This window comes from Astatotilapia calliptera, chromosome 2 (assembly GCF_964374335.1).
Source record: "Astatotilapia calliptera chromosome 2, fAstCal68.1, whole genome shotgun sequence".
NCBI classification, from domain to species: Eukaryota; Metazoa; Chordata; class Actinopteri; order Cichliformes; family Cichlidae; genus Astatotilapia; species Astatotilapia calliptera.
The window spans coordinates 3,597,796-3,621,528 of NC_137423.1; the positions used below are offsets into that span (position 1 = coordinate 3,597,796).

At 37.3% G+C, this 23,733-nt stretch overlaps 3 protein-coding genes across 6 annotated transcripts; all 3 read right to left on the bottom strand.

The window, feature by feature from the left end:
* Nucleotides 1-1,096: 1,096 nt before the first annotated feature.
* LOC113009314 (uncharacterized) lies at nt 1,097-10,695 on the bottom strand. Its single transcript, XM_080289938.1, has 12 exons — nt 10,618-10,695; nt 10,152-10,472; nt 9,714-10,073; nt 9,408-9,524; nt 8,825-8,874; nt 8,621-8,732; nt 5,658-5,726; nt 2,334-2,663; nt 1,861-2,214; nt 1,603-1,734; nt 1,464-1,501; nt 1,097-1,385 (listed from the first exon to the last, which is right to left on the bottom strand). Exons 1-12 carry the CDS (start codon nt 10,658-10,660, stop codon nt 1,260-1,262), a joined length of 2,052 nt encoding a protein of 683 aa, XP_080146064.1. The 5' UTR covers nt 10,661-10,695; the 3' UTR covers nt 1,097-1,259.
* A 3,344-nt stretch (nt 10,696-14,039) lies between these two features.
* LOC113028574 (uncharacterized) lies at nt 14,040-16,601 on the bottom strand. Of its 2 annotated transcripts, XM_080304339.1 has the most exons (6): nt 16,210-16,601; nt 15,760-16,080; nt 15,322-15,681; nt 14,612-14,728; nt 14,301-14,350; nt 14,040-14,208 (listed from the first exon to the last, which is right to left on the bottom strand). In XM_080304339.1, exons 1-6 carry the CDS (start codon nt 16,250-16,252, stop codon nt 14,092-14,094), a joined length of 1,008 nt encoding a protein of 335 aa, XP_080160465.1. In that variant the 5' UTR covers nt 16,253-16,601; the 3' UTR covers nt 14,040-14,091. The 2 variants fall into 2 exon arrangements, with proteins under 2 accessions (XP_080160465.1, XP_080160461.1); XM_080304335.1 differs by having other exon boundaries at nt 15,760-16,600.
* Nucleotides 16,602-20,005: 3,404 nt separating this feature from the next.
* Nucleotides 20,006-22,458, bottom strand: LOC113028564 (uncharacterized). 3 transcript variants are annotated; one of them, XM_080304352.1, is made up of 5 exons: nt 21,848-22,458; nt 21,401-21,730; nt 20,597-21,136; nt 20,273-20,328; nt 20,006-20,192 (listed from the first exon to the last, which is right to left on the bottom strand). In XM_080304352.1, the coding sequence occupies exons 1-5, from the start codon at nt 22,011-22,013 to the stop codon at nt 20,067-20,069; spliced, it is 1,218 nt and encodes a 405-aa protein (XP_080160478.1). In that variant the 5' UTR covers nt 22,014-22,458; the 3' UTR covers nt 20,006-20,066. The 3 variants fall into 3 exon arrangements, with proteins under 3 accessions (XP_080160478.1, XP_080160472.1, XP_080160469.1); XM_080304346.1 differs by having other exon boundaries at nt 20,597-20,722; nt 20,804-21,136; nt 21,401-22,445; XM_080304343.1 differs by having other exon boundaries at nt 21,401-22,447.
* Between the last annotated feature and the right edge of the window lie 1,275 nt (nt 22,459-23,733).

The following is a 23,733-nucleotide window of genomic DNA, read 5'->3' on the forward strand; positions in this document are numbered from 1 at the left end:
GAAGCTGTTTGCCTGTGCTTTATCGTTTGTTGTTTTAGCAGTTTGGTGGTTGTTGAAATGGTTTTGTGAGTTTTAGCTGAGATTCTGACGTTTCACTAGTTTCCACACGTCTATGTATGAAAACAGATCTGGGGATGCATCTGTTTTACTTTGTGTTGTATGAATGGTCATAAGGGGGCTTTTCAATAGGAAAAGCTATAAAACTTGTAAAAAAAAAATGCAGTTAAAAGTTCAAAAGTGATACTTGTGCTTGTTTTTGGTGAGCATCAGATCAAGCAAATTAAGAATTTACCATTCAAAGACACTTTCCTTATAGTTTCTTTTATGTAATATTCAGTACTGAACTGTAAACTTAGTCTTTTTCAAGAAAGCAATTTCTTTTTTCACTGTTTTCATAAAAGCCTTATTTTTATGCATTTTCTACTAGAGAAAACCTCCTTGAGGTTTGAGGCCCTGAGAGGTTTGAAACCTTTTGTCCACCACAATGGAAAATGGTTGAAAATTAGAACGGGTATCACTTTAGCCAGCTTCTAAGTTTATAAATTATGGACTCAGCTTTGGAGGCTCCAGTGTCACTGAAATGCAGCCAGATGCTGCTCATTTTGCTTGTATCTCCACTTTTTCCTGAGACGCTTGCATTTTAAACTATAGTATTTTATCTCTGTGTACACGGGCTGTACCACTACACTTGCTGTCTTGTCTGCCCCCTTCCTTCTCTCACATAATGTTATGATCCCAGTCTGTCTTTGCACGTGATTGGCTGCATGATGTGCCCATGACAATAAAAGTCCCATCCCTACCTGCATGGATTCTCAGCAGGGCTGAAGATTTGACTCCCTCATACTGATGGGCCATTAATAACTAACATATGAAATTATCTTGCAGGACAGATATAATGTGGCCCACAGGCTATACATTTGAAACACTTCATCTAAGGAGTCAAGTAATCACACAATTTTCCACAATTAGACAATTCTAGACTTAAATTTTTGACTGTGTACATGTGGTTGACTCTCTAATATACATGACTGTCTACCTTTTCTAAAACATCATCACAAAACAAAGTGGAAAATAACAGAATGACATTAAAACGTGATAACATTCAAATATATAATTTTATTATAATATGTTATTTCTTTTTTCAATAAATATAACTGTATTTTTTGTTTCAGAATTTAAATAAAACCCACGATGGAGCTTGAAATGCATTTCACACTTGCATTTGTCATAAAAAATATAGTAAACCCTAATAACAGCAGTTACTCGACTGCAGAAGCACTGACATCAGTGTAGACTGTCCCCCCCTCTGCTGCTTTTTCACTCCTTTGTGGTAATTTGCTGCTTTTCCTCGAAGTGATGTTTGGTGCAGAGTAAACCACTACTGTCTGAGTAAAAAAAACAAACATTCAAGAGTAAAATGTACCATTGACTTTATATTTTTCTTTGTTTTCAGTTTACCTTACCTGCTGACTGTGCTGATCACCACTCCCTGTCCCAACATCTGTTTAAAAGACAGAGAAATTTACAATGACAGATACTTTCTTCATGGTTATTTTGCATCAAAGCTGATAGATACACTAATGTGAGTATAACTTTTATTACCACACCAACAACTGGATGTTTTCTTCTTGATGGTATAAATCAGGAAGGCTATAACGATCAGACTTGTAGCCAAAGCAGCACATAATATAAATAGAACTGTATTGGCCTTTTGCAAGTCCCACATGTTGAGTCCTGGAAAAATAAAAGCACCCAGTAATAATTATTACTTTTAGTGACATTATAAACTGGGGAAAAAAAACTTTTATGCTGATGTTAAACTAGCCTATTCTAAATTAATATAGCATTCTTCAAATTTACCTTTAACATCCAGTTTTATTCCATTTCCAAAAATTATATGTCCACATGTGGCCACAGCGCAGTAGTACGACCCGGCATCAGAGGAGCTGACATTCTTGGAGAAGCTGTAGACACATTTCTGTGTGGAGGAAACCTCTGGACTCCTCTCACATTTATCACTGTTTCCATCAGCATAAATCAAGTTGGGGTGAGAGTTATCAGATCTAGTGCTGAACCAAAACACACTGTCATTTCCAGGACATGCACTGTTCTCTGGGTTAGAGAGGACTGAACACTGCAGAGTCACTGGGTTTCCCGGATGGAGGGGACCAGATTGAGGCACCTGAATGATGTCAGTGATAGCCGTCTCTGGCCCTTAGAAAATAATTAAGTAACTGTTAATATAAATACATAAATCAATAAAGTCATGTTTTACTCATTTTAGTTAGATATTGATTTGTAAACATGGGTAAGAAATAATCAGTTCTGTTTACCTTTAATTTTTAAAAATGTTGCATTTAAAAATTCCATGTCCAGTTGGTCCACTTTTATGCAGTAATAAAGACCAGTGTCACTTAGCCTAGTTTGACTTATTTCCAGAATAAAGGTTCCAGGTTCTTGCTTTGCTGTAATGTGAGGAGTGGTGTTAACACCGTCATAATCAAAGGTAAATGTTCCTCCCAAGAATTCAGGCCAGCTTCCAGAAACAATCCTGATCCAATACAAGGTTGCATCATATTCAGATGTCGGGCGTTCACATGTCAGGGTCACATTTTCTCCAACACCAGTAGTCTTCGTTCCAAAAAACACATAATCAGTGCATCCTGAAAGTCAAATTAAACAGAGCAGTTAGATATAGAGAGAGATATTCCACATGTTAAATTGGAGAAATATATATGGAAAAAAGCCGACTCTAAACTTACGACCAGCTCTGAAGCCCAGCAGCATATAAAATATGATCAGCATTTTCTGATGGATTTACTTGTGACTCATTTACATTTAGGCATACTAAGATGATGCTCCTTAATATAATCACATCAAGTGGGAGGGAACAATTTCAGAGCAATCTGATTGGCTGTTTGTTATGTTGGTGCTCCGTTCTACTACCACAATGGAAATTATATCAATCATCTTTCCGGCCTAAACAACCGAAACAACACCAAGAGCACAGCTTTCTTTTACAGTGGGTTTCTTTAACACACAGAAAGTAAACAAAAGAGGCGTTACGGTAAACCAAAACACTCTCACAAAAACACCTTTAAATTTCCATAATTGTCTTCATGCTAACTGGTCGTGCTGTTTATGCATCATACAAACAACATCTTTATCAACTACAATAACATAAAATGGGTGACATATATATACATATACATATATATGTCACCCATTTCAGTCAAGTTTGTGTGCCTGGGGCATTGCAGCACCTTTACTGCTGGTGTGCACGAGATCATTGTCCTGTAGGCTGTCTCACTTTTGTTCACACTTCAGCTGTCTTACAGATGGCTTCAAACTTTACACTATAATACTTTGATATTAAGAGGATTTCATAGTTGATTAAATGATGGAAAGGCGACAAAGCCTGTGACTGCAAAAACAGCCTAATTCATCCATTTCACCATCATGCTGAAAGTTTGGTATGAGGTGCTTTCAAACAAACCATACTTGATTAGTGTTTTAATAATTGAGCTATCACAAACATTAATATCGAGACCGATGTCTGCTGAGTGTGAGATATAGCTCTTTTTTTTGGTGGGGGTGGAGCACAACTATGCATAAAGATTTGAAGTTAGGTCATAGAGTGTATATAAAACATTAATGTAGCTTCCAATCCAGAAAATTGAAGCTAATGAACAAGTACCTTAGACCCAAAATATTTCCTTTGACAATCTGGGGGTGATTCAATATTTTTATGTTGAGTTGATTAACCTGTTTCAAGCCTAATTGTGTCAATGTTCTGGGCCATTTGACCCAGCCTTTTGAGTTTATGGCGCTTTTATGTGTGTTGTAATACCCACAAAACTGTGCTCTTGGTGTTGTTTCGGTTGTTTTTCTATTTTTTGAGTACTGAGTTCTCTCTATTGTTTAGTTATATTTCCGTTTCCCTGGTGTCTTGTCGAGATGTCTCGTCTCCCCTTCCTGTGTGTCATTCCATGTCTCCCCTGTCGGTCATGTTTATTCCATAATTCCCCAGCCCATCATGTCTCTCTCTCTGGTGCTCTCTTGTCCTCTCTCGCTCGTGATCCCTTGCTCCCTCTCCCATCTGCATTTCCTCCTGTGTCAAGCTCATGTGTCACTCTACGTCTCTGTGTTTCCTGTTTTATTTTAATAGTGTCGTGGTCCATGTTCAGTATGTTCAGTTCCCCTGTGGCGTCACATCCATTTTGTTCCCCATGTGTTTCCACTTCCTTCACTGTCCTTCTATGCATTTAAGTCTTCTGTTTTCCTTGGTTTGTTCGCAGGTCGTCTGTTCGTCTCCCCCATGTTCTCGGTCCGTAGTTTTTCCATGTTCCCTGTGCTTTGCTGTTAGTTTAGTTTTTCCCAGTTTAGAGTCAGCCTTTGGTTTTGGTTTCTCCTATTTTGTGTCTTTGTGTTTCACCTTAATAAACGGCTCGTCTTTTGAAATATGATTTCTGTCCTCAGCGTTTGGGTCCTCTTAAATAAACCCTTTGACATACTGAATGCAATCTGATGTCTGTTGTGGAAGTTTTCCATTAAATAAAGCCTGCAGACAAGCGGTGAGCGGTAGCTAACATTCTTTAATCAAATCACAAAGAACAGAAAACCCAAGCTTGATGAAGTCCCTGCATGATCGCGGGGCAGACGGTCAGCAGAGTCTCCCTGAGCCTAGCATGGCTCTCAGTTAAATACCTTCTCCAGGAACAAAAGGCAGTACACAGCTGTTTCACACCTTAAGGTTCACACTCCCTTGCTACCTCCCAGAGTCCTCGAAGAGACAAAAGACTCTTCCTGTGGAGTTGTCTGCTTCCCTCAACTTCCTCACTAGACCCCCACCATTTGTCTTACTGTATGAGTGTGAGACTTGTTGAAATCCAGTGGCACCAAGGCATCATACAATAAAATAATGTGATTAATACATAAATAAAAGAAATTCCTATACACTTCTGATCCCTATTACAGTCTAAAATAATAAAAAAGGAAATTGTGCTTTAGGGTCTGGTTACTTTGTAATTGACATGTTATAATCATATGGGTTTCCAGTATCCTTTGGTTTTTCTGCCAGCTCCACCACTCACTTATCATGTCTGGTTACATCAACATGGTAACACCTAAGACACTTCATAAATTCACAACAAGATTTCACAAAACAATTGCTGATCTTACGCTATGTTTTCCATCTTTTAAATACAGTCTGTGTCTGAGCTCAGTTTAACACGAGCAGAATTTTTTTTTAAAACGTGTTTACCCAAGTGTGTTTTAGTGCCCACTCCACCAGTACCTTTTATATATGTCTAAGATAGTCACTAATAAAGTCAAATAAATCAGTGCAATTTTGGTACAATACACTAGCATACATCCAGCTGACATCAGACTAGGCTTATGGTTAGGAAATGTGTCGATGTGCTTAGCAAATATGCTAAAAATTTTGCTTTTTGAGACAACATGGAGAAAATGCTGCGAGTGTAGGACTCAACACAATGATCGTATCAAAGATAGACAATGTGGCTCCAACGTGATTCCTCCCACTGTACAAAATGAAGCTCTGTTTATCAGGGCTACTGTGTTTTGCATGTTTGGAGCCTGAGTTGCACAGTAGTGACTCTGGGGTGGAGTTGCTGCTTTGAACTCCACCCACTCACCCGCTGGAGGTGACTGGGAACACGCCCCTCTGCACTTTTTACAGCTTTTAACAGTTTTAACAATGTCCGCTGGTGGTTTTACAGCAACTGACTATTAAACTAATGTAAATGCAGCCATATCACTGCTTTTAAAAAGCAGCACAGCTCACATCATTCTGTAGCCTCTACTGATTAATTCATTAGCTAGCATAGCCATTAGCATCTAGCTAGTGCTACACTGTGTTCGAGGCTTTTTAGCAATTCTACACACCTGTGTTGCTGTCATAGTTAATATGTTTGAATGATAATCCCTTATTATTTTTTGTTATTCTCAATTTAGACAAAGAGATTATATCAAGCATTACACATTACACAGGCCTATAGTGTTGTAATTATCACAACTTAAAATTAAATGCTGTCCTTTGACACTTTACCATATGAATGAGGATGATAGAAAACAAGCTCATTCAGTTTGACAGTTTGGCATCCATCACACACTCACAGAGCTCTCTCCTGCCTGATAGCATGTAGATAGAAAAGTTTAAATGGAAAGTTTTATAGGAATGTAATTTGTCCTTTTATTTAACAGCAGATTTCCCCCCAGACCCTGGGGGGAAATCTGCCCCAGGGAGATGGGGCAGATTTCCAAAATGTTGGAAGTAGACCATCAGAGCCAGGCTGGGTGTGGTTACCTGGGTCCAGAAATTTGGAGACAATTCCTCCCCTTCTTTCATCACCGCTGTCCTGTGCCAGATGTTCCGTTGACCCACTGAGGCCATGTCCACACTAATACGTTTTTTTGTTTGAAAATTCATCTTTTTCTTTCCGTTTTGGCGTTTTTGGTCAAGGAAAACTGAGCTTTTTGAAAATGATCTCCAAAGTGGATACATTTGAAAACGCTGTTTTCGTATCGCAGTGTGGACTGCGAAAACGGAGGCTTTTGAAAACGATTGCACATTTTAGTCATATGATGCAGTCATGTGATCAATTCTACTAAGCCTCTGGGCCTGCAGCTCGGTTCACTCTGGCACAGCTGGCTGCCGGCAGCCGGTGCAGCCCCCTATAGCTTCTGCTCGGTGGCTACTGGGTGATGCCTTGTCTGGGGATCCGCAGCCCTTCCCATGAGGGTGGCACGGATGCCCCTCCGGTGGTCCTCCTTGGGCTCTCGCACTCTGGGGCCTCTGGATGTCTGGGGCCTGGATCTCCTCCATGCCTGCTTCATGCCCTGGGGGACGGGGCTATGGCTCTCTACATCCTCTAGCAGACCATTACATGGGGAAACCTTTTGAATACAAGCGCACTGATCCACACAGGTGTGCACACGCGTGTTCACTGTTCGTAGACTTAAATTACACCTTTCTTGGCTGCTACTTCAAAGCACATTGTGCGCTGTCTGTCCTGCGTGCTGCACAACAACATTGAATATTTAGTATTTACAGCTGTTTACACTTAGCTAGATTAATGTGATGGTGTTGTGTTTAGTATGTTGCTTTGGGGTTTTTTTTTGCTTTTTTTCTATTCTTTCTCTCTCAACAGGTGATCCAGGAGATTTCTTTTTCCCCTTTCTCACTGTCCCTCTCCCCTTCTGTTTTTCTTTTCCTTCCTCTTTCTTTCTCCCTTTCCTATCCCTCACTCATGTCTGTCCCGTCTGTAACAACTGAAAATAAAATAAAATAAATAATAAAAACAAAGGTTGATCAAATGGACCAATACGGAAATGCCGTGATGATCCATTTGGCAAAATAAATCCATTGGGTATCCTTGTTGGTCTTCAGACAACAATTCTGACGGCTAAAGAACCAAATGGGACAGGCAAAAAAAATAAAAAATTCTACTAAGATGGCGGACAACATTGTACAGCAGTTGTTTTGTTTGCTGTCAATTTTGACAGCCCTATTAAAGATTATCAGTTTGTACATGCTAGCTCCAGATAAAACTCGGCACTTTTCCTCAACATTTTGCCGCAACAGAGCCGGAAAGTGAATAAACGGCAGACGGAAATGATGCAGGTCGAATGGTCTTGGGTTTCATGCATGCACAGAACGGGAACGTAGCATGTGTGTGGATGAAAACGATTGAAAACAATAGTGTGGATACGGAGCGTTTTTAGATGAAAACGCCGATTTGATAATAAATAATCAGATGATGTTTCTGACATATTTTCAGAAACATCATCAGCAGGAAAAACAACAGGACTCAAAAACTTTCTGAGCTCTCAATGAGGGAAATATTCTTTGGACCTCCAGTTTAGGCAGATAAAGACAGATAAACCCAGCACTTTTTGAACAGTACAATAGCAAACTTTGTGTAGCGTTAGAAGCACTGCACAGAGGCTCTGGACTTTTATATGATGATGTTGTACTCAGTCTTGGAAAAAATTAAAAAAGCACTATAATTAAAATCTGGTTACTCTGATAGGAATGCCTCTCAATTGACTTATGGCAAATAACACACACTATTAGCAAAATCCATTTACACTCACATTTACAGGCAATTTATAATCTCTGATGTATCCCACTAAGTGCTTGTCTTTTGGACTGCAGGAGGAAGCTATAGTACCCATGTATACATGGGGAGAACATGCAAAGGTCTATCTAGCTATCAGATCTGCTTGCACCATTTGACCCATCTATTGCTGAGCTCTTTCACATGTTAAGGTCTCTAAGCTGTACTGTAGGTTTTTATTTTTTTTTCTGTGTACTCACTGAAAATAATGTTCTTGGCCATATGATTCTTTCTTTATTGCAAAAAGGAGAACAAAGAGTTAATACAGTGAAAAAATTAAGGATGTAATACAACACAAGTATGTTGCTATGAGACATTGCCCGTGATGGTGTCTGTTGACTGTAAATATTAATTAAGATTTTAAAAAGGCACAAAAATAAAGAAAAGACCAAAAAGTCCAATATACAGCATGTTTAACAAGGAAAAATCAGGATCAATATAAATTTGAGGAGATGCTTAAAATTATCATTGACATCAGCATTTAACTTGAGAGTAGACACTGTCTTCAGCACACTCTCTCTTCTTTCTTCCTCTCGTTTTTCTTTCAGAGAAATTCAGCGCAGCATAGTTTAGTTCTTCATCAACGACGGTCTGGGTAGTAATTAAAAAAATGTTATCTATGTAGCTATATAGATATATTCTGACATATTTTAAGTAAATAATGATGCATTTTCATCACTTACTGGTTGGCGTGAGGCGCCAGTTTGTGCATCTGATATAGCATTTTCTTTTCCTAAGAACAAGATAAATAATAAAGACAAATACGAAATATTTTCAGAACTTAATATTTATTGACTAATGAAGGCTACAAAAAATCATTATGGAGGCCTCAGTATTGCAAGAATTATTAATGATGTGTACAATGGTTACAGTAGTTCTTGTAATGTGATTATCTATATATAATAAATACATATTTAGTATTTCCATCATTTAAGCCCATATGGAAAAGATCTTATAATGTTTGTATCTGTCTTGTGTGAAACTTGTATGAAAAGCATACAAGAGTAAAAACAGATATAAGATCCCTAGAAAAATTATATAAATGAAACTTGAATGTTTTGGATACTTACTAAAACAATGTATGAAAGTAATGAGAAAGTGGCCACTTTCATGAGTAAATCATATAAGCCTTATATGATTCACTATATGAAGTAGGCCACATCTGATGCAAGTCTTTTATAAGTTTTTACTATTTCTTTTCCATATGGGAGTATAACTGAAATACACTTAGCCTTTCAAATATTTGTAGATTCTTACATTTCTTACCTTTAAATTGTTTACCTGCTGTTCGGTTGCACATGAGGAAAACATTTCCAATGACAGAAATGCCCAAACAAACAATTAATACTCCCAGGTGAATAAATGCTGATTTTGTGGATGACTCTGCAAAAGATCAAAGAAAATGAATTCTGAAAAACAACCACATTATCATTGCTGATATTATTGGTTGTATAACTAAAGAATTGGACAGTAATGTCACGTAATAACACATAAAATTACTAATAATTCTGACTGGCTGTTTAAAACTGAAATTCACATTTTTTCTAATTAATTTATAAATCATAAACTTACCTTGAATAACCAGTGTAGTTCCACTTCCAAATAATATCTCCCCACATGTGGCCACAGCACAGTAGTAAGTCCCAGCATCAGAGGAGCTGACGTTCTTAGAGAAGTGATAAACACATGTCTTCTGATGGTCAGATCTTTTCTCACATATATTACTTTTATTTCTGTCAGTGTAGATGATGTTTGGAAGAGATTTATCTGATCCCTCTCTGACCCAGAGAATATTGAGACCTCCTGGACATGTCTTGTTGTCAGAGTCAGAGAAGACTGAACACTGGAGCGTCATTGTGTCTCCTGGTCGGACTGGATTTGATTCTATCAGTAACTGACTGACTGCAAAGTTTGATGTCCTCTGAGCTTTTCCTGTGTAATACAAATCACATTTTTCCAAACATGCACAGAAAAATTTTCAAAGTTTGTAAAAGTAGGTTGGCTTATTACCTTTTACTAACAAATATGTCCCACCCCATGTAGTTCCAATCCATTCTGTGTTTGTACAATGATAGTGACCCTCATCCTCTTGAACTGTCTCCAAAATGATCAGGCTGCTAAAATTTGCATCACTATTTATCCGAAATCTTGAGCTCGAAAATCCAGGACCAAAATCAGCTTTAGACTGAATCAGAGTAACTATTAATTTAAGAGTATCCCCGACGCTCTGCTTGTACCAGTTGACTCCTCTAATGCTGAGCTCTTTGGGAATAGCACATGTCAAGGTTGCTGGTTCACCAAGCTGAACAGTTTCAACTGGAACCAGAGAATCTGAAATAAGAGAAAACAGAAAAAATTAACTTTTTTTGCTGTGGTAACTGCCATTGTAAAGCTAGTTTAGTTTGTGCAAATGTATTTGACATATAAATTCTTAACCGAGAACATTTTTAGACAATTTTTTTTAAAAGGCACTTACATCCTTTGTGAAGACAAAATAATGTAATCCATAGGACAAGCATTTTGACAGTGTTTCTTGTTGGGGACCTTACTGGTATTTTAGTGAGTGAAGGCGGTGAGATGTATTCAGATGACAAAAATGTATCTGATTGGCTAAGAGAATAGATTCAAACGTACACTTAAAGTACCTCCTCCTGCGCTTTGTAACACCACCTCTCTTTCATGTTCTATTGCAATTTTCCAGATATTCAGTTTTTACGTTTGACTACTTTTGAACGCTGTTTATTTGATGTTTATTCTTGTTCTTGGATCTTATGTAAAAAAAATACCTCAAACATTTCACACTCTGCATTTCAGAGGAAATGTGCAGGTTGGGTATTTTATAGTTCAGAGGTCATGACACCCCGAAGTGCTGAAGAGCAGGGTGAACCAATGTTTCTTGGCCTAAGGAGATGGTTTAAGCTCCTATAAAAAATAATAACCAATTGGTAATTTTTGTAGCAAATTTAATTAGCATTAATGAGATATGTCAAGAGAAGTCTCACTCGATAACCCCACGGTGGAGCTAGAGGTAAATCCAGAATGATGCTGAGCATAAGCTACATGATTTTTTTAAATTAGAATATGGATGTTTTCTTTGCATCAGCTGGCTTGACAAAACCTATGAACCCAATAATGGGTATTATAATGAGATAATATCAACTCTTTATTGGTCAAGACAGCCTTTTTTCCTGACCTATTAAAAACATCCCATCTATTTCATGAGCTGAGATGATGAACAGGTAATGCAGACCAATGAAAGATAGTTTAAAAATATATTTCAACTCATGGAGAGAAAGAGAAATATTAAAATAGTAAATATATATCAGTAAATCTCAATTTTTTACTCAGTGTATTGTCAATACCTGCTGTTCATTTTTAGGTGAGTAATTGGTCAGTAAGACAAGGAAGTGTCTTACTGAATCCCAGATTCATCCCAGATTAATACCGGATCTCCGAACCACCTCTGCTGTCTCCTTATGATGGAGAAAGGTTCTAGGATTGAGTTCTGATATGCTCTGGGAGCTCTTTTCTGCTCTCTATATCTGTGATCTAACTGTTTTAGTCATTACCCAAAATTTGTGCCAATAAATAATCCACAGAATCCAGAATCCACAGTTTTGCTTTCATGGCCAGCTCTCTATTTACCAAAAACTACTAACACAGGGTCACTGCAGGATCATCTCATCACTGCTTCCTGTACTACTCCCCTACTGCTGAACTCTTTATTAGGTAAACTGTGAGATCATAATGATATTATGAGTGATGCTGTTAATTGCATAATCTACAACATCACACAAACAGGAACACAATAACAGGCAAACACAATCTTATTCAATTAAATTTTATTTATATAGCGCCAAATCACAACAACAGTTGCCTCAAGGCACTTCATACAGAGAAACTCCAACTATAATAAGACCCCCTTTGAGTAAACCCTTCTGCAACAGTGGGAAGGAAAAACTTCCTTTTAATAGAAAGAAACCTCCTGCAAATCTAGGCTCAAAGAGGAGCAGCCATCTGCCTTGACCAGTTAGGGGTGACGTGAAGGAGATAAGACAAATAGCACATGTTTTACCAAGCTGTTTGTTGTGCCCTGTGTTACCTCTGCCCTCAGTCTCCTCGCGTTTCAGGTTTGGTTTCTTGTTTCTTAGTTCCCAGTTTAGGTTTTCCTTAGTTTTTGTTCATGCCATCCCCTCTTCTGTTTGTATCCCCACACCTGTAAATAAACTCACTCACAGTAACCAGTGCCTGCTCTTGGGTCCACTTCTCTTTCTTGCCGCACAATTTGCCTCTGCAAATCGGGACCAAATTTCAGGTAAGAAAGGCCATAGAATCAAATACATATGATATGGAAACAGTCTAATGCAAAATTATTTTATATTATTCTTCACATGACATGTTTTCTGCTTATACCAATTTTTTGACAACATATTTAAAGAGCACTTACATCCTTGATGAAGAAAATCCTTAAGACTGCTTGTTGTTGGTGATCTCGCTTGTATTTTAGTGATTAAAAGAGGTGAAATAATTGTATTACCTAAGACAGTAAAATGCATGTGATTGGTTAACACAGAATAGATGCTTAAGGTTGTGGATACAAGCACCTGAAATGAGCTTCCTCTAAAGGGTAGAGCCATGAGGAGCCAGTTGAGGTGGTTCAGGCATTTGATTAGGATGCTTCCTGGGAGAGGTATTTCAGGAATGTTCGACTAGGAGGAGGCATCAGGGCACACCTGTGCCTCTCCCCTTGACCAGTCTCTTCCAAGATGAGGTTGTTGGGGAGAACATTGGGTTATATAAGATAAGGAGCAGAAGATGGATGGGGGGATGACAGATTCGAAATTCTTCTTCCTGGGCTTTGTAAAACCTTTCACTTCAATTTCATCTTCTCTTGCATTTGTCCAAATTATGAACTACAATTTTATCCGTCTCTAAGTGATTGTTATTTTTGCCCTTAAACCTTAAGCAAGCAGAAAGCTAACACTATAGTCACACTCTGCATTTTAGAGAACATTTGCAGGACTTTTTTGATACAATTTTTATGCTTTAAACACACCTTACATTTTCACTTTTTAATTTAATAGGTGTTCCACACTCAGCCCCATCTAAAAGTTTAGTCTCCATATGTGCTTAATTATATGTATATTAGAGGCCATGTACCTTGTAAACATAAATATAGCGCATAATAACAACTTGTACAAATTAATATCCAAATTAATGAGCTAAACATACTTACCGGAACCAGTTAAGCATTGCTCTACTCAAATGGTTGAAGAATTACAGTAATTTGATCAGGAATTTCCATGGTACACATGTCTTCTTTGTCCAGGAATGTAATTACTGTGCCCTTGATTTGTGGTCGTGATCACTACTTTTAAGACAGTTTGATGTTCATTTTATAAATTATTTAGGTTGTGGTTGCTACATGCATGCAGTGTCTTCTCAGTCAGATTTAACCACCATCTGTTACACTCAGTTAAAAAAATCAAACAAAGAAGCCAAAAAAACAAGTAAAGAAGACAGATAAAAACTGAACTGGAGGCTTTACCCTACAAACCAATGGTTCCATTTCATTACTGTAGTGGATGTTCATGACTCCATGTATCTGCTAAACCTGTCCACTTAGTATACTGAGTACTGAAATGATTGTTTTTGTTCTTTCAGGGTTCTTTTTTGCCTGCATTGTCTTGCTTTAAACATAAAAGACACTTTTGAGGCAAATGTATATTTATTTATTCCAGAAAGCATGACTACAAAACAGTTCATACAATTAAAACTCAAGAATGCCAGAAATGCAACACAACTAAGTTTAAGGTTTTGGCAGTCCAAGTATTTTCAGCAAGATTGAAAATTAACTGTCAACCTTTAAATATTAATAAAAAAAACCAAACAAAAACAAGATGTCAGGATCAATTTTAATTTCAGGAGATGCTAAACATCGTTATTAACATCAGCATTTAACATGAGAGTAGACACTGTCTTCAGCACACTCTCTCTTCCTTCTTCCTCTTGTTTTTCTTTCAGAGAAATTCAGTGCAGCGTAGTTTAGTTCTTCATCAACGACAGTCTGTGTGGTAACATAAAACATGTTATCTATGAAGTGGCATTTAACATTTTCTGACATATTTGAAGTGAATAACACCAATTTTCATCACTTACTGGTTGGCATGAGGTGTCAGTTTGTGCATATGCTATAGCACTTTCTTTTCCTAAGGATAAACAAAATAATAAATATATTTATATATTAGTGAAATTAACTTAATATTGCATGTCCCTGAGAACGTTTTGTCATTGATAAAAATCTCATTTAAAGAAATAAGTTATTTGCAGAACTTAAGCACTGCTAGGGCCTTTTACAGTATATTTTACATTATAATTCTGTATATAAGACGGATCAGTCTTTTCATCATTTAAATATAATTTGCACAAGTTTCATCTTTTAAATATTTTCAGTTTCGCGTAACACTTACTTTGAAGTTTTTTACATACTCTTCGGTTGCAGATGAGGAACACGTTTCCAATGACAGAAATTGCCAAAAATACTATTAATATTGTCAGCTGAATAAATGCTGACTGTGTGGGTAACACTACAAAAAACAAACAGAAAAATAATTTTCAGCCTTGCTCCTGTTGTTCACAATCTGTCACATTATTACATTACAAACAAAAGACATATTTTTGGGTGACAGAAAAATATGTAAAAGAAAAGAACTAAAAGTCCACATACAAAAGGCAAACAGAACTCCAACAGACAGTTTGACAAAGGACAAGAGAAGACATCACTATTTATACTCACAGACGCACCGAACACTAATCAGGGGAATGAGACACAGAAGGGGAAAACAAGGAAGAGGTGAACGTAGCAAGACAGTAAATAACATTTAGCTATAACTACACAGTGGGAACACAAAGGGAACAAATAAACACTAACTATTAACAGAGAATATAAACAAAACATACAAAGAATAGACTAATAATGAAAAATTTAAAATATATACAATAAACACATCTAAGTGTCAAAAAATTAAAAAGAAAATTAACAAATATTTACACATTACATTATCAACATATTTGGCATATAACTTCTAATACTCAACAGCAATGTCACCCAATAATGACATTGCTGTGAACGTTCACTAAAAATTGGTAATAGTTAATTATGATTGATTGATAGAGCTACCTTGAATATGTAGTTTAGCTCCACTTCCAAATAATATCTCCCCACATGTGGCCACAGCACAGTAGTAAGTCCCAGCATCAGAGGAGCTGACGTTCTTAGAGAAGCGATAAACACATGTCTTCTGATGGTCAGACCTTTTCTCACATTCATTACTTCTGTTTCTGTCAGTGTAGATGATGTTTGGTTGAGATTTATTTGATCCATCTCTGAACCAGAGAATATTGAGATCTCCTGGACACGTCTTGTTGTCAGAGTCAGAGAAGACTGAACACTGGAGCGTCATTGTGTCTCCTGGACGGACTGGATTTGATTCTATCAGTAACTGACTGACTGCATAGTTTGATGTCCTCTGAGTGTTTCCTGTGCAATTACAAAGACATTCTTCAAAACATGCTTGGACAAATTTTCAAAGTTTGTAAAGGTAGGTTGGCTTATTACCTTTTACTAACAAATACATCCCACTCCATGTAGTTCCAATCCATTCTGTGTTTGCACAGTGATAGAGTCCCTCATCCTCTTGAACTGTCTTTAAAATGGTCAAGCTGGTGAAATTCTTACCATCGTATACTCCAAATCTTAAGCTCGAAAATCCAGGACCAAAATCAGCTGTAGATTTATACAGTGTAACTATTAATTTAAGAGTATCCCCAACACTCTGCTTGTACCAGTTGACTCCTCTAATGCTGAGCTCTTTGGGAATAGCACATGTTAAGGTTGCTGGTTCACCAAGCTGAACAGTTTTAACTGGAACCAGAGAATCTGAATTAAGGAAAAGAGATGGAAAAGTAAAACATTTTTTTACATGGTAATTGTCAATCGCAAATCTATTGGTGTGTAAATTGTTAACAGATACATTTTTAGATAAAAAAAAAAAAAAAAAACACTTACATCCTTCATGAAGACAAAACAATGTAACCCAGAAGACGATCATCCTGACACTGCTTCTTGTCGTGGACCTTACTGGTATTTCACTGAGTGAAGGAGGTGAGATGATTGTTTCAGGTCAGATGGAAAATTGTATCTGATTGGTTAAGCCAGAATACATTCAGATGTACACTTCCTGTCACATTTAACTCCTCCGGTGCTTTGTAAAATGTATTACCTCTCTTTCATCTTCTATTGCAATTGATTGTTCAATTTTTACTTTTCACTCAATTTATGTCAATAAAAAAGATATTATATTGGGTCTTATGTTACTAATACTTCAAATACATCATAATTTGCATTTCAGAGTCAGAACTCTACATTTTGTCTCCTGTAGAGCTCAAAAGCATCTTGAACCAATGCCCCGTACCCAAAGAAGATCAGAATGAATTAATATGGGTATTTTTATGTAGCAAATTTAATCAGCATTAATGACATATGTTAATAGAAATCACACATGTCAACTCCGTAGTGGAGCCAGAGGTAAATCCAGAATGATGGCGAACTACAAAATTTTAGACATGATTTGCTTTCTAATTAGAAATAGGCATTCTTTCTTTGCATCCGCTAGCTTGGCAAAACCTAAAATCCCAATCAGGGATAATGGGTATATATTTAATGGTCAAGACAGGCCTTCTTTATCTGACTTGTTGAAAAATTTGATGCATCGTTTTAAAATCTGAGTCACAGTGAAATGAAAGATTGAAATTTTGTTTTAAGATTTCTAAATACAAAGAAAAGAGAAATGCCATTTAAGCAGAGTGTGTAATATCTCACCGCTAGATGTCAATAGACTGCAGTGAATTGAATGTTGTTTTCTTACTCCTAAGAATTCAAGTGCATAATCTAAGCTAGAGTGGCCACAATAGGACAAACACATTTTAGTGAGGCAATAAAGATCAAACTCTTAAACTGTTCTCCATAACACCCACACTTGGTAGGCCCCCCCTTTAGGTGTGGTGGTCCGCAATTGCCCCTGCCGACCTACATAAGGGGAATTGGGGTTGTTGTGAGTTAGTTTTGTGGTGTGATGTGGTGCGGCTGACAGCCGAGAGCTGGAGCCAGAATAAATAAAATGGCTCTAACACCGAATCTGTGGTCCCGCCGTGTCTCAGTTACGCCACATTGGTGCTGAAATCCATGAGGCAGACGGCAGGCCCATGAGAGAGCCAGAAAAGGGAGGAGCTGGCCCAGCTGGTGGCCAATATGACGGTCATGCATTGTGAAGATTTGTGAAGAAGAAACGGTACTTTTACTCCGCTACATTTGCAAAATTTGATTTGTTACTTTTTAAAAAAATGATTAGTTTAACACATTAGATAACATGCCGCCAGTGGAGTTTCTGGTACATTTTTTACCAATCAGATGTATGACCAGTTTGAAATTGTGGCGGGCAGAGCGGCCCAAGCGTTTCAAAGTAGCGGACACACGGAAAGAAGAAACACATGAAAACATGGCAGAGTCTACGCTAGAGCTGAAGAGGATGAACACCCTCGGACTCATATACTAAGAATGTTTCTCTTAAAAGCAGTACAAAAGAACAGCTATGTCTTCAGCGTCGGTGTCTTCAGTGAGAGCCAAAACCAACCAACTTTTCAGCGTGAAACAACTCAACTCGTGTAACCTGAGGAAACAGTCTCTAAATATATTTTTAGCTGTGGTTAGCTGGATGTCAGTCTTACGTTACAGACGCTGTGTCGAGCTCGAGCTGCGAGTCATATTTTCGGTGCTACGTTGTAGTGAGATAAGTTTGTGGGTGTTTTGTGCAGCTTCGGCTGACCTTTTAACTGCTCGCTGGTTAGCTAGCGTGAGCTATAAGCTAACAGCTAGCCTGGTTAAACAAGCTAGAGTTCCACGCACATGTAAACAGCTCGTCTCTACTGCTTTAACTGTTAAAACAGAAGGCAATACTGCGGCTGACAGGGTTTAATATGTGAAACAGCAGCTTGTTTAGTTTAAACAGTCTGCATTAAGCTGGGCAAACACTGCGATTTTTTTCAGTCACATTATTCAGCTCCTGCTCAAACTGTACAATTACATCTCAGGGGTTAGAAGTTCATAGGTCACGATGCAGGTCTCACACTATACGGCCTGATGCTCTGATGCGACCTGAGTGCTCAAACCGTGCGTCCATAACATGAAGCTTATCATACAAAATCTCTCTCGCTCTCCCTCTCTGTCTTTCACTCACACCGACACACACACCACCATCAACTTTGCTAAATTACTGATGAAAAACATTGTCCAGGCAGCTGTGATTGAGCAGCAATGTCCATCCAACTCTTTTCATGGTTGTTGTAGTCGTGATAATTTTGTGAGACCACACTGAAAAGATTTTCAGTGGAAGATTTTCCAAGCTTCAACAGTCGTGGGTCGAGCTTTATTTAATTTTGCTGTGGTATGTTCAAAATTAATAACACGGATAAGACATCGTATCAAGAATGATTCCATACAAATGTCAGGACTGAACCATTGCTTTATAATAGTCTTCTTTGCAGATGTGAATCCAGCGAACAACATTTTGCATTGTAGGCAAAACTCGGGCCAATCCCCAAAATGGTTGCGCGACTGAAAAATCGTCTCAAAATGGGCCAAAAAGCACACAGTGTATGCCCAGCTTTTGGAGGCTAGCTCCAAACAAACATTTGCAGCTTGGCAGTGTATACAGCACTATAATGACCAGACCTAATTCTTTTGAAAACCATACATCTTTCCATAGGTCTCAATTTCATCAGACATCACTGACGCACAGCTGGATGAGGCCAGCACAAACAGCGGCCTATTCGACGAAGATGATGGATCCATGGGGTCAGGAAAGCCAGAAGTAGGGCTGGAGAGGTACCTTTCATGTCCATTCACTGGAGGTGTGGATCTGTTGCATGGCATTCCTCACATCAAGAAGCTGTCGATCAAAATCAGTACAGCTCTTCCTGCATCTGGCGCTTGTGAAGGAAAGCTCCAGCTGAAAGTCATGCAGGACTCCTGTTCACTCCTAAACAGTTAAAGCTTCACAGAAAGAACCTTGAGAGCAAACTGCTGCTGAAGCTTAACCATCACCTCACTGAGTGAAGAAATGGCACATTTTTGCTAAATATGCAGAAATAAATGCACACCCATACAATTTATGGTAACCGAGCTGCCTTGTATGAACATATGTTGAAGATGCCTCGCTCTAATGTTTTCTCTGAGGGTGCGGTTCCATTTGGAGCAAAAATGAATATCAAGTTTACAGCATATCGTGTCACTGGAAATTGTTTGCACTGTTTATATATTTATATTATTTACTGTAGGTATTAGTGAGAAAAGCTCTATGTTGTGAAAAACTGAAATCTGGAAATTAGAATTGTGCCTTATTTTGTTGATAATCTGTTGAAAATACTAAAATGTATATATTTATTTATTTTTGTTTGTCTGATAGCATTTATTTAAAAAATAAATTGGACATTTCAAACAGTTACTCACTACTTGAGTAGTCTTTTTGCCAAGTACTTTTTTACTCTTACTTGAGTAACTTTTTTGATGACTACTCTTCACTTTTACTTGAGTAATAATATTTTAAAGTAATGCTACTCTTACTTGAGTATAATTTTTGGATACTCGACCCACCTCTCATGTATACTATGTATGTAATACAATGTATTACTATTCATTTAATTTGATTCATCATATTATAAATAAATAACCTGGAAAGCAAGAACAGGAAAACACAATAGGTACAATGAATGTAAAGCATCATGTTTTTAGTAAAATTACTAACAAATTCTTTGTATTTGTTTATTTTCAATATAAAAGATCAGTACTATAACCCAACCGACACACTTTCACATCCTGCATTTTACTTGAGAGTACACACTTTCTTCAGTTTCCAGTTCATCCTTCTTCTTCTTTCCTCTTGTCGTTTTCCTTCCAGAGAATTGCAGTGCAGCATAGTTCAGTTCACCTTCAATCTATGCGAAATAATAAAATTCTTATAATTACATCAAGTTGTTAGAAATCACTAAAAATATGATGCCATATTATTACTTACACTGTCATCCACAGCTTGGCTCAAGTCATCTCGCCTTGCTTGTGACGAGCTGTTTTCTGTGCATAACGGTGATGAAAGAGGAATATTATCTACTTGATTTTTATTTTTTAAAATTGGGTTTCTAACCTGGCTAATTCAATAATAACTTATTGACCTTGATGGAATCATACATAATGAGATGTTCATGATGTCAGCAATATTAATAATAAAATGTATAGAAAGATATGTAAATTTACTTTTACTAATCCTATTTCTTTGAAAGTTACTTTTAATGTTAAGAAGAGCGATATTATTATGATTTTTCATTTATTTTAAACAACTTACTTTTAATTTGTTCACATGCTGCTCCTGGAGTTCGGCAACAGATGAAAATAACATTAAGAATAAGAGAAATAACCAAGCAGATTATTGCTATCACCAGTGCAATAAATGCAGAACCTGCTGTTTGCACTGCAAAAAAAAGAAAACATCTAAGGAGTGATTCTAAAAGAGATGAATATTTATCTGATATGATATATTTCATAGTCATACCCATTTCTTGTTTAGTTCCATTTCCAAATAATATCAGCCCACATGTGGCCACAGCACAATAGTAAGTCGCAGCGTTAGAGGAGCTGACATTTTTAGAAGAGCGAAAAACACAGCTCCGCTGAGCCTCAGATCTTTTCCCACATTCATGATGTCTGTTTCCTTCAGTGTAAATGATATCAGGATGAGATCCTTCTCTGAACCAGAACACGTGGTGACCTCCTGGACATGTCTTATTTTCAGCATCAGAAAATAGTGAACAGTGAAGAGTCACTGAATTTCCTGCATGGACTGTCTTCTCCTGAACAACAGTGTAGTTTGCTGTCTGGGTGTTTCCTGTTTAATACAAATGTGTTGACAAATGTGACAATAAAGCACCTTTTGAAAGCCTGAGAAAAATGGGTGTAATGCATGCTAGTCATAAAATTCTTAAGAATATATTTCACTTAAAACAATCATTAAGATCACTGCAAACATCTTCAATATAAATTGAAAGTTTAGTAGGTTTTCCAAAAATGCTTATTGACATTTTAATTGTTTTTTTTTTCACATTTACATGAGACAGCTTTAGCTGCTGAGAAAAAAAAATCACAATATTACCTTTTACTAACAAATACGTTCCGCTCCATGTAGTATCTTGGAGCCACTCTGTAAACCCACAGTGATAGATTCCCTCGTCGTCTTGATTTGTTTTCAGAATGGTCAGGTTGCTGACATTTTTATCATAATTTGCTTCCCATCTTGAGTTATCAAATGCAGGTGCAAACTTAGGTGTTGCCGATTCTTTCAGTGTCCAGATAATTTTCAGTGTGTCACCAGCTCTCTGATGGTACCAGTGGATATCTCTTCGGCCGGTCTCAGTTTTGGGCAGAACACATGTAAAGTTGACAGGTCCCCCAAGTTGAGCTGTAGTTATTGGAATGAGTGCAGCTAAATTGAAACAAAAAATATAAAAACAGTCAATAACAATAAAAAAACTGAAAAAAGAAATGTAAGACCAACCTACATGTATGGAAAAAATACTTGATAGAATAAGAAAGCACTTACATACTCGATGAAGAAGAATCAGTGTAACCCAGAACAAAAACATTTTGACAGTGTCCTCTGTTAGGGATCTAATAAGTATTTCATTGAGTGTGTAGGAGGTGGAGGAGGTAACATGGACCCTCCATGTCACACTGTCACATACATCTGATTGGTTATCACAAAACATAGACTCAGAAGGCCACTTCCTGTGACATTGATCTTGCACAACAAGTCCTCAAACTAAGCTGATGCATTGCCCATTTCTTCCTATTATTGGAAACAATTCATTAAAATGCTCCTGAATTGCCAGATTGAGCAAAAATGTTTACTTTAGAAAGTGAATGTAGGATGGTGGCACAAACATGCATAACTACACCAGGGATGGCAGTTTGAGTCTTCGTTGAATCAAATTTTATGCTTTAAACACATTTTGAAAAGTTCCACTTTCTAGGTCATTAGGTGTTCCACATCCTGCACAATCTCAAAGCAAAGACTCAATGTTTATTTACAATGGCATGAGAGGGCATTAACTTTCAAACATAAATGGAGCTCTTAATAACCACTTGTCCAAGCAGACAAGCAAATAGTGACTCATCACACACATAGCAAACAAACTAAAGTGACAAATCGGGATCTCTAACACGGGTAACTGGTTAAAACATTATTACTGAATTATTTCTTAAAGTTTTAATATATTTACCATTTATATTATATTTTGTTGTGGTCTTGGTTTGTGGAGATGTGTAGCGTGTCATTTGGTCTTGTTACCCCAAGAGTTAAGCTATTCCAGGTACTCACCCATGGCAGGTGTAAAAGAAGGTAGCTGATGAGTGTTGCTGTGTTCAGTCCTGCTGTAACAATTAAGGATGCAAATAGGTAGATTAATTTTAGGTTACCCTTATATCTTTTTGTTTAAACCTGATACCACCACCGGTCAAAGTGACATCTTGAAATGTGGTTTTTGGGAAAAGCTACAAATATTTTGCAGATTTGTCAAACACATCTTCAGCCCATCAGCACAGAACATCTAAATAATCAAATAATCAAATCAAAATATCCTTTTGGGTTTTTTAATTTTTGCCATTAAATAATGGCCACAAAAACATTTTTTAGACCTGTATAAATTGGCTCTTGACCTTATTAGTACAAACTCTCATATAATCCTATTATGCTATGAAACAATTGTGACACAGGGCAGGAAAAGCCAATCAAAGATACAGACTGAGAGTTCCAGCTGTAATGCCATAAAGAACAGCCTGTTTGGCAATGGTCATTTTATTTACTTATAATGAAATGTGCTATATAATCTCAATGTGCTTAACATAAAAGATGAAAAAATAAAAATCTATTTAGGTCACCAACTCTATGAAGCTAAAAAATAACAAAATAAACTTTACAAAGAAATAAAATTCAAGTTAACACACACGATAAGTGCAAGCCTTTGAGAATAAACAGGTTTTAAATATTTTTTTAAATTAGATCCATTAAAAAACACCCTCAACAGACTCTTGGAAAACATCTCCCTGTTCTCTAAGGTGCCTCTCTGCTTCTTGCTACTCTGTCTTTCTTTTCCATTTCTGTGCAAGTGTTCAGCTGGGAGATATATGATTGGCTGGGTAGCTTTCTTTCATTAATGTAGCAGTGATGTCCATTTTCACATTTAAAATGAAGAAAACTGATATGATTGAGATGAGATGAGATAGCCTTTATTTGTCAGTTGCAGGTCTTTTGCCGACATCCGAGATGACAGACCTTGCCGACCGTACATACAATACACAAACATCACATTGGGGAGACAGGTCAGGCTAGGTAGCGAGGAAAAAAACATCAAAATGTGTAACACAGAAGGATAATACAGGAATGCACAGATATCAACACACCATAGCACAATAAACACAGACAGCAAC

Excerpts from the sequence above, each read along its gene's own strand:
- LOC113028564 (XM_080304343.1), bottom strand. The coding sequence starts at position 22,013 with ATGTTTTGTGATAACCAATCAGATGTATGTGACAGTGTGACATGGAGG. Across the intron at positions 20,329-20,596 it reads AGCATGTGAACAAATTAAAA|AAAACAGCTCGTCACAAGCA; the intron begins GTAAGTTGTTTA and ends CGTTATGCACAG. Across the intron at positions 20,193-20,272 it reads GCCAAGCTGTGGATGACAGT|ATTGAAGGTGAACTGAACTA; the intron begins GTAAGTAATAAT and ends TATTTCGCATAG.
- LOC113009314 (XM_080289938.1), bottom strand. The coding sequence starts at position 10,660 with ATGCTTGTCCTATGGATTACATTATTTTGTCTTCACAAAGGAT. Across the intron at positions 2,215-2,333 it reads AACATTTTTAAAAATTAAAG|GGCCAGAGACGGCTATCACT; the intron begins GTAAACAGAACT and ends TTATTTTCTAAG. Across the intron at positions 1,502-1,602 it reads AACATCCAGTTGTTGGTGTG|ATGTTGGGACAGGGAGTGGT; the intron begins GTAATAAAAGTT and ends TCTTTTAAACAG.
- LOC113028574 (XM_080304335.1), bottom strand. The coding sequence starts at position 16,252 with ATGATCGTCTTCTGGGTTACATTGTTTTGTCTTCATGAAGGATGTAAG. Across the intron at positions 14,729-15,321 it reads AGCTAAACTACATATTCAAG|TGTTACCCACACAGTCAGCA; the intron begins GTAGCTCTATCA and ends TGTTTTTTGTAG. Across the intron at positions 14,351-14,611 it reads AGTATGTAAAAAACTTCAAA|GAAAAGAAAGTGCTATAGCA; the intron begins GTAAGTGTTACG and ends GTTTATCCTTAG.